Consider the following 9,511-nt stretch of genomic DNA (forward strand, 5'->3'; position numbering starts at 1 on the left):
CTTGGATGGGTATAGGAGCTGCAAAAGTTCTCAGGGGGAGGCCCACCATCCACAAGGCCAACTTACTTAAAGGCAGACTGCCCCAACAGGGTTCCTCCACATAGCTACAAACTACATGTTCAGTGTGAGAGATATGTGAATGTGTTCAATCTGCATGTGTGAATTTTAAGTTACCTTCTGTTGAATCTGCTAATGCCAATGCATGAATACTTTTACTTTGTTTACAATATGTCCTGGGCCTGCCAGTCTGGCAGCACTCTTCCCCACACTTGCGGCTAGAGTCATTAATTTGTGAATGCCTTGGACAAATAAAACCACGCTCCAAGACTGTAGCAGACGTGACTACTTGCCTGTCTGAGTTGTTCTTTGAGCTGCTCCTCTGAGAGACCCAGCGACCTCATTCCTCTGGCCCTACATGCGCTCTGCAGTTCAGATACACTCAGGCCATTAACACCTTCCTTGGCGATCATCTGAAAGGAAAGGGGACAGTCGCATCCAGGCTAGGGGAAGCCAAACCCCTAGTCTGCTTACTGAACCTGGGGCCAAGAAGGTGCTGGCTTGGATCAAGGGGAGCCAAGAACAAACAAGCAATTTCCAGCAGTACAGACAGGAAAGGTCACCCTGAAATTCAGCACATAAAATCCATTCTCTTTAAACGCATGTCAGGCAAGAGCATAACTTGCTTAACTGCAGAACACAAAGCCAATCCTAATTTTTGCCTATTGCTGGTTTTATAACAAGCAGTGGCTATTTGCATATTGCTTCAGCCCCACTGTTTACCTTCTAATCTAACTGGACTCCACTGAACTGCATAATTGGTGTTACACAAACAGCTGTCAAAGGGCAGCTAATCACAAGCTCTTCTAGCCAGCTTTGGGGCTGCCAGCAGAAGCCCTGAAACAGAGCAGAGCCAGGAGATTTCAGGGCTGCCAATACATTGCTTATATTTGGATAAGTGCGTGGTCTTTTTTCACCTCTCAGGTTATGCACTGTAGCCCATTCTCTACTGTCTCTACCCAAATACAGCTAAAATAAATACACTTTGAGCCCGATCCTCCCAAACACTCAGAAGCATCTTCACTCGCATACCTCCGTTAAGTCAGGTCCACAAACACTTTTGGGGTTGTGTCCAAGAAGGCCCTGGGGATTGAGCCACACTGTGCTTCCCTAAAGCTTTTTTAGGAGAATCCCACTTCTATCAACACTACGCTCATGCCACTTCTGTCATATAGGCAGGGACACACCTATTACACTAGAGACTGGCAAGCTGCTATGTAGAGAGGGATGGAATCAGAAATGAGCTCATCAGGAGATTAGTGTCTGTGCTATTTCACTCTAGACTCTTACCTTATCATCTGCTTTTATAGTCCTCAGCTGCATCAGAAGCTGGAAGCGGAGTAGGTTATTGGTGCCAATGGGCTGCAGTTCAAGCAGTTTGCAGAGTGCTACCAACTGGGGCCGTTCCAAATGCTCAAGGGTCAGCTCATCCTCAAAAAGTTTGGAGAAGCGTACGATCTCCTGGGTGCTGGGCTGGTGACCAGTATGACGAACCTGTGCAGGGCAAAAGCATTAGATAAGAATGGACTGTGGAAACCAGCAACAGAGCTGAATAGAGAACCCAGGAGTCCCAAACCCAGGCCCCACACTCCCTCCCAATACATTTCATAGTGACATTTTTTTCTTGCTGGACACCTCTAAACTGATATGGTTACCAGTCAAGAGAAAAAACACAGAAGGGGCTTTGAGTGGCTGCATAAAAGCTTCACTCTGTAAAAGGTTTTCTGCTGATTACAACTACCATTAAGATAGGAAAAAACAAGGCTAATCTGGAGAGCTGGATTTAAAAGGATGGCCAGCCTTGCCAGTCGGTAAGCCACCAGTGGGGAGAAGGTTAATCAGTAACCTTTTCCACATGTATTCATGCCTGACAGCACAGTTCAGGTACTCCTGCTACAAGTTCCAACAGCAGCACGATGGCTGCATCTCTCCTCCTCACGGCTAGACAGGAACAAGAGTCTCTCTCCAGTTAGTGTTTAATTAAAAAAGTCTCTCCACCCAGTGAAACCCAAATTGAGCAAAGTGCAAGCTCTGTTCCTGGGCTCAGCAGATAAGCTTTCCAGAGAATTTACTTACAGAGAGGCTTAACAATAGTACTGCACTATGTTACAACCTGCACAGAAACTAATACCTCTCATGTGAGAAGTGGTGGAAAGAAACTGGGTCTGTTGATCTACTGTAGTTAAAAAGGTTACTTTGCAGATCCTCCGCAGTCTTTTTTGTATACAAATGCCTCCCTACCTAGTCTCCAGAAACCAGAGCCTTTAGGAGGTTTTGGCATATGCCCACACAGCCACCCTGTCCACACAGTCCCACCTACTGTCCCACTTCCATACCTGCTGTACATAGGAGGAGAACTCTTTGGTGGCCTCTCCTGTGTCTGCTTTGTTCCTTCTTGCCATCTCTGCAATGGTCTCCTGCAGGAATTTTGCCAGCTCTAACTTTGCACTTAATTTCTTCCTCTGTTTTTCTTCCTTCATGTGAGAAACAAAAAAGTTAGAGGCTCAGCTTGACTGGGATGGTGGGGTGGGGAACTACCCCAACTTTCTCCCTTATTATTGAAACTATGCGATTCCCCTAAAGGAAACATGCCCCCTCCTCTTGCTACAGATGTCAGGGTTCTCTGGGTTTGTTTTTTCCTTTGTTGCTTTCTTCAGAAGTACTGGCTGTTGGCTGTAGCCCAGGGATTGTGACTGGAGTACGCATATGCTCCTGCTAGGCCTAAAATCTGGAGGCTGCCCCCCTACTCAGAATCAGGCTGATTGCCACAAACAGAGGTTAGGAAAGAATTTTAGCCCATGGCCAGACTGTAGGAGTTTTTTTCTACAGGGGCCTCTGTAGCATGGCCCCCTTCCATGGATCTCAGGTGTCTTTGAGCAACCTTTTATTTGTGTGACAGGGTCGATTGTGTAGTTTTAGGAACAGGTTAGACAAGAATTTGTATGGGATGATTAGGAGACAGAAGCCTCTTTTGGATGGATCCTGCCTTGAGCAGGGGTCTGAGCTAGATGATCTTTGGAGGTCCCTTCCAGCCCCACTTATTTATGATTCTATGAATTACCACAGGAGGGAAAAAATCTGAAGGCAGACCCTTTTCCATCCTCTCCCAACCCTCATTACTGTTGCCGACTAGTTTTGGCACTCTGGTTTGTATAACTGAAGTACGCAGGGCACTTTCACCTCCGCTTACCAGACTGATACTACAAACAGGATATATGCGCACTGTTTCACAAAAATATAAAATCATGATGAATATTTGAAATCAACCTAATTCTAAACTCTAGCCCAGGACAATATGGTAATTACTAATCCCAGGTTCTTACAGTTTTAATATGAATTATTCCTATTACAGGAAGCTGTTATGACCAAAATAACTTTCTTTTGCATGTAACAATCATTTAAATGTACATGATTTGAGGTTAACTTTTATCAGATACCTGTAACTCAATTAAAGAATCATTAGTATTGGCTTGATCATAGTCCTAGAAAACAGAACTGCACAGGAAGGCAACAAACCGCACATAAGCCAACAGGTGCTGAGATTTTGGCAAACCTCTGAAACTTAAGCAAGTGAAACCCTCTTTTGCCTGCCGCTCTACCTTACTGATTGCTGGGGAATATTTTTTAAGGTAAAAGAATATATTTAATATCCAGTATGGAGGAGTAAGGAGAGAGATGAAATATGTGGAAGAGCTATACTCATGACATAACCCTTGCTTTGTTCCAGGAGCGATGAGGCTCCTCTGTGCATTAGGTCCTACCTGATCAATAGCAGACTGTTGTTCTGCATCTGAATACCCAAGTACAATCACTTCGGACAGATTTACAGTATTGGATGCTAAGCAACAGTTGTCCAGGGGACTGCAAAGAGGTTTTGATTAGCTAGTAACAGGTGTTAAAAGGAAATAAGTGACCCATGTTTTAGGGAAAGCCGTGAGCCAACAGTGGGCAGAAAATACTCCAGCTTCGTGTTATTGATAAACTGATATGCACTCCTCACCAGGCAGCAGTAGCCTTCTTGGCTTCAGGGAACTTTGGCTAAAGAGCAAAGTTGGAGCTATGGAGCATCCCCATTAAAGTCAGTGGAAGCTGTGTGTCATCAGAGCAGGATTTGGTCCACAACAAATTCCTCTGGGCTCTGTCACTGCTGCTTTCAAGTGTAAAGCCTAAGTGCACTTAACTCACGGCTTTTTTCTCCTAGAACTGTATTTAGGTTCTACCCACTCTTAGCAGGTATAGAGACCCTAATTAAAAGGAGCATATGCAAACTCTCAGTTGCCAGTGGTTAGCTACCAAGGACAGTCTAAGTCTGCATATTTCAGGCTTCATCCAAGTGACACATCATCTGGGAGGGGCAGAAGCCTACAAACAGTCCCAAAATACCAAGGGATGAGGAAAGGCAACTGGTTAGGGGGACAGAGAAAGAGACGCACACACACCTGGCTAGGGATGACCCATCGTCTTGACTACTCCATTTGTCATTATGTTATCAAGTAACCTTCTGTATATCTGGGTATCCTAGGTACCTGCATGGCCCTGATGTCCTCAGGGTCACAGTGCATCATTCATGGATGTTACCCTCACAAGGCTTTTTTTAAGGCAAATACAAAAGACAGAGGGAGAAAAACCAAAGCACATGTTCGAATAAGTGACTTGCCAAAGTTCACTGAAACTTGAGCCAGCCATAGAGCTGAGCACCTTTTGAGAACCCTGTGCCTCAGAAGAAGCTTTCTGTGCTTACTTAGCCTTGCTTTTCCCTGGTAACAGTAAGCAAGTTGGATCATGTTTACCGATATGCTAATAAGCTTCTGGAGTCATCTCCTACTCTCTTGCTTCACTGAGTCCTGGTTATCAAAGCATTATCGAAGGAGCCTTATACAACTACCCTAATCAAAATGGGATCAAAGGAGGACAAAGTTGAGGTATTGTGGGTTAGGAAACATGGAGGTTGGGGGGGGAAAAGGACTTGGTGTGGTGGTCTGTAGTAGACCCATGCCACCAAGAGGAGATCTAGACTTGGAATTCTCGTGGCAGCTCTTGGAGGCTGTACGGCCTAGGGACATGGTTGTCATGGGGGACCTAAACTACCCTGACATCTGCTGGGAGGAGCAGTCAGCCAAATCCAACCATTCACGTAGGTTCTTAACCTGCGTACAGGACCTTCACCTAATGCAGCAGGTATACAGTCCCATTAGGGGCAATGCCTTACTGGACTTGGTGTTGGTTACAGGGGATGACCTGGTAGGGGAGCTGCAGATTCGTGGTCACCTTGGGGACAGTGACCATCAATCAATCACATTCACCATACAATGTAGGGTGGGAAAGATACCTAGTAGGGTTGAAGTGCTTGACTTTAAGAAAGCTAACTTCAGTGTGCTCAGAAGCTTAATCAATGATGCACTGCAGGATAGGAGCATTGGTGAGATGGGAGTCCAGGAAGGGTGGTCGTTCCTAAAGGGAACAATCCTTTGGGCACAGAGGGAAACAATCCCATTGCAAGGGAAAAGGGGGAAAGGGGCCAGAAAACCTCCATGGCTAAACAGAGAAATCCAGGGAATTCCTAAGGGGAAAAAAAAAAGAGGCACATAGGTGCTGTAGTTTAAGAAGGATGTGGATAACCTCAAGAGGGTCTGGAGGAAGGCCACTCGTATGGTTAAGGGTTTGCAGGCCAAGCCCTATGAGAAGTGACTAAGGGTCCTGGATCTCTTCAGAAAGCTGAGGGACAATCTTGTGGCCACCTACACATTCATTAGGGGGGCACAGCAAGGAACCAGAGATGCTCTGTTCACCAGAGTGCCTCTTGGGGTAACAAGGAACAATGGTCACAAACGGACAGAGAGCAGATTGAACTTCTTCACAGTAAGGGTGGCCAGAACTTGGAATGGGCTTCCAAGGGAGGTGGTGCTCCCCCCTGCCCTGGGGGTCTTTAAGAGAAGGCTGGACAGGCATCAGGCTGTGGTCATCTGACCCCAGAGCTCTTTTCTGCCTAGGGCAGGGGGTCAGACTTGATGATTTGTTGAGGTCCCCTCTGACCTGAGCATCTATGAATCTATTAATTGTCCTGCTCTCAACAAGCATGGCCAGCAAGCTCACAAACCTTTTTAGATTGCGTCTCAAATGTTGACGGCAGCATTTCTGGGAAGAGTTTCAGGAATACAGGTAACAGGAACTCCATGAAGGGAACAATGATGAAGACCAAAAAGGGGACCAACCGGAAGAGATCAGCACAGGTTCTCAGCAGCTGCAGAAGGAACAGCAGGGCAGGGATTATTTCTCAGTCTGACAAATCTGATTTTGCCACAGTTACACACGGGCTTTGACAACCTGAATGAGATGCATGGCATTATCAAGATGGCCTTTCTGCACATAAATGACAATACATGACACTTGTGAAGCACTGCAACAATGCCTCCTTGTCACCCTCTCACACAAAAGCTAATTGGCCCAGAAAGACCAAACACTCCTCTCATTCTGGAGATGCTCTCCTAGCACACGAGTGGGGTGCCCTGGCAGAGCACAGGGGACCTGTTTTGCCACTGCTTGTACTTTACCACTTATGAAGAAGCACATAGGATTTCAGCCTTGAAGGTGGAGAAGCTGTCACCTGTTAATACGTGCTACCTTCCCCAGGCAGTTGTAAGCTGATGCCCACATTTTACTTCTCTTGAAACATTATCTGGTTATCAAATAGATTTGATTTCTTTAGTGGCATCAGGTGTTTGGCCATACTAGTTTAGCAATTTGAAACCAACGTGTCCATCGAAGTCGCACTCACCCTTCGCCTCTCTCTCCTAGTGAGAACCTGCCCATGTAGCAGCCTCCATACCATCCTGGCAGCAACTTTTGTATCAATCCAAAGCAAGTGGAATCCATTGTAATAGTGTTTCAGCTCCTCCATAATTCTTTGGCTCAAGGATTTTTTCCCCGCAGCAGTCTCTATGCCCTTGTCAGATACAGCTGCAGTATGCTTAACACTCTGGTTTGCAGTACATTGGTTAGACTGAGGTTTCTCTTGAAGTTCTTGATGCCAGTAAGCAGATGTATGAAATGTCCGTATTGCATTAGTTCGCAACTGAGGTAGTCCAGTGCACTGGTGGGTGCAGTAAAGGAACCGCTGGCTTTCAGAGTCTTTAATACAAGTTCGGTTTAAATGAGACTCCAGTAGTTGGACAAATGCCAGAGAGGGAGAATGCAGAAAACAGCTGGAGTGCACAAGAAGATGAGGACCTCTGAAAGGAGAGAGATAAGGTCAGGCACAGGTCATTCTCTGTTGTGGCTTGGTTATCAGACTTGATACAAGCAAATCAATATCCTTGGTTCCAGATTTACAGTAGAGAATCTGCCCAAAGATTGAGTCTCTGGGATAACATTTTTGCCGGTGAACAAAGAACTTAAGGAAAGCTGTGCAATGCAGTCAGTACGGCAACTGGCTGTGGGCTGGAAGAACCTAGGTTCAATCCCAGTTCTACCTGCAGTTTCTATTCCCAGTGCAGCCCCAAGGCCCACCCAACCTCCTATCCAGGGGGCACCAAAAACTACCTGAGGATAAAGGTAGCCAAAGTGTGGTGCTGACCCAACACCACCACCTTCTTGTGCGGAGGTTAAAGAGGCATGCCACCATGGCATGTGAACAGGACACTTTTTCTTTAGCTTTACCAAGCACTACTTTTTTTTTTTTTTTAAGGTACTGGACAAGTCTCCATGCTGTACTGGCTGGTTATCACTTTTTTTTTTTCCCCAAACGCAAAACACAGCAGTTCAGCCCACTTCTTTGAAGCCACTATTCTAATAAAATTACCTTAACATACATTTCAGCCCATAATACCCCAAGGAGATAAAACAAATCATAGAAAAGTAGGGCTGGAAGGAACCTCAGGAGGTCAACTAGTGATTCGAGTCCAACCCTCTGCTCAACGCAGGATCAGCCCTATCAAAGCTATTCTAGACAATCTAACCTATTCTTAATACTTCACTGACAACCATCTCATTCAACTACCAGACACAATGCCCCAAACACCAAGACAGTCTTAATTCACCAGAGGTAAAGAAGAGGGACAAGGGTACTCTCAATGTCCTGCCACTGCAAGGACAGGAAGTAGTTGTTAACAGACACTTGAGAGATCAAGTAAGAGGACCATGCCCCACACTGCAGACGAAAGCAACTTCCCAACCTCAGGCTGTGCCTGTTTGACCACAGGGTAAAATTCCTTCCTGATCCCAAATGTGGGGAGTCCGCTCATCTTCATTATGTCACCTCAGCCAAGTCAAGGAAGAATCACAGAATCATAGAACATGAGGGTGGGGAGGGACCTCCGGAGGTCACATCTAGTCCAACTCCCTGCTCAAAGCAGGACCAGCCCCAACACAATCATGTCAGCCAGGTCTTAAAAACCTCCAAGGACAGAGGTGCCACCACCTCTCTGGGTAACCCATCCTCCTTGCTGCAATCTGAGCGCATTGCTCCTTGTTCTGTCATCTGTCAAAAGACAGAACCAAGTCAGGAAAGGTTTTTACACTTGGAGTTTGATGTCAGCAACATAGTGCATTGTTTTAACAAGTGCACTGACATTTACAGAAACCCTTTGGCTGACATCTCTGTTTCATGGGCACAATGAGCCAGGCACAAAAATAGTTTTGGTGCCTGGAAGAGATAGACGCTGAACTCTCACCTGGGATTAAACATCTGCTCCCACCTCATGTCCCTTTATTTAGGTCAAGCCCACTTTGCCTGAAAAGTGAAGTTGCATCTGCTTCCTAGCATGAGCCAGCACTGTCACCATTTCCCTTGTGATTAGTCTTAGTGACAGTTCTTTCAAGCTGCCGGACTTTATTCTTACTCAGTATTACACACTGCAGTCAAGGCTATGGGGTGAGGCAGGCTGCTGCCCGCAAAAGTTCAGGCCTCTCCGAACAAGTCAGCCTGTGAGGGGCCACCCAGCTCTCCAGGCCCCCCACTTGGGACTAACGCGGCGACCGCCCCCTCGGCCCATCACTCTGGAGGCAATAAGCGGGTGAACCAGGGGGGTTCGGTGTCCGGGATCACATCTTACCTGGCCCTGGCCACAGCCCAGAGGAGGCTGCAGCCACGCAGAGCCATGCTGCCCAGGGCCACCGTCCTGCGAGAGCGGAAAGGCAGTGTTAGGTTAAGGGCCAGCTCCCTCCCCGGGCGCAGGGACGACCCTTGTGGCTACGGTCCCCCAGGCTGGGACAACCCTGAACCCTCCCGCTCCCGCCAGACCCACGAGACCCCCTCCCCAAGGCAGGGGCAGAGCCCAGGAGTGCAGGCCGCAAGCCTCACACTAGCCCCTCCCCCACCGCCCTTCCAGGGGGAGAGCCCAGGGGTGCGGGCCCCAGCCCCCCACCACTCACCACCCGGCTTCGGGGTGCCACTTCCGCCTCAGCCCCTTCCCATCGACCCCCGCGACCCCCAAAACGCAACCGCTCTACCCCCGTT

The 9,511-nt window shown here is 47.4% G+C and overlaps 1 protein-coding gene across 1 annotated transcript; it reads right to left on the minus strand.

The window, feature by feature from the left end:
• Positions 1-284: 284 nt before the first annotated feature.
• On the minus strand, positions 285-9,511 carry LETM2 (leucine zipper and EF-hand containing transmembrane protein 2). Its single transcript, XM_019545902.1, has 7 exons — positions 9,427-9,511; positions 9,108-9,173; positions 6,833-7,286; positions 6,155-6,298; positions 2,394-2,531; positions 1,348-1,551; positions 285-470 (listed from the first exon to the last, which is right to left on the minus strand). The coding sequence occupies exons 2-7, from the start codon at positions 9,152-9,154 to the stop codon at positions 285-287; spliced, it is 1,173 nt and encodes a 390-aa protein (XP_019401447.1). The 5' UTR covers positions 9,155-9,173; positions 9,427-9,511.

The sequence above is a fragment of the Crocodylus porosus genome, unplaced genomic scaffold, assembly GCF_001723895.1.
Source record: "Crocodylus porosus isolate Cpor-Errol unplaced genomic scaffold, CroPor_comp1, whole genome shotgun sequence".
NCBI classification, from domain to species: domain Eukaryota; kingdom Metazoa; phylum Chordata; order Crocodylia; family Crocodylidae; genus Crocodylus; species Crocodylus porosus.

What these genes read in the sequence shown, in the direction of transcription:
- LETM2 (XM_019545902.1), bottom strand. Translation starts at nt 9,154, where the DNA reads ATGGCTCTGCGTGGCTGCAGCCTCCTCTGGGCTGTGGCCAGGGCCAG. An exon ending in TGGGCTGTGGCCAGGGCCAG is followed by an intron (nt 7,287 to 9,107) that starts GTAAGATGTGAT and finishes CTCTCCTTTCAG; the next exon opens with AGGTCCTCATCTTCTTGTGC. An exon ending in TTGAGACGCAATCTAAAAAG is followed by an intron (nt 2,532 to 6,154) that starts GTTTGTGAGCTT and finishes TCTCACATGAAG; the next exon opens with GAAGAAAAACAGAGGAAGAA.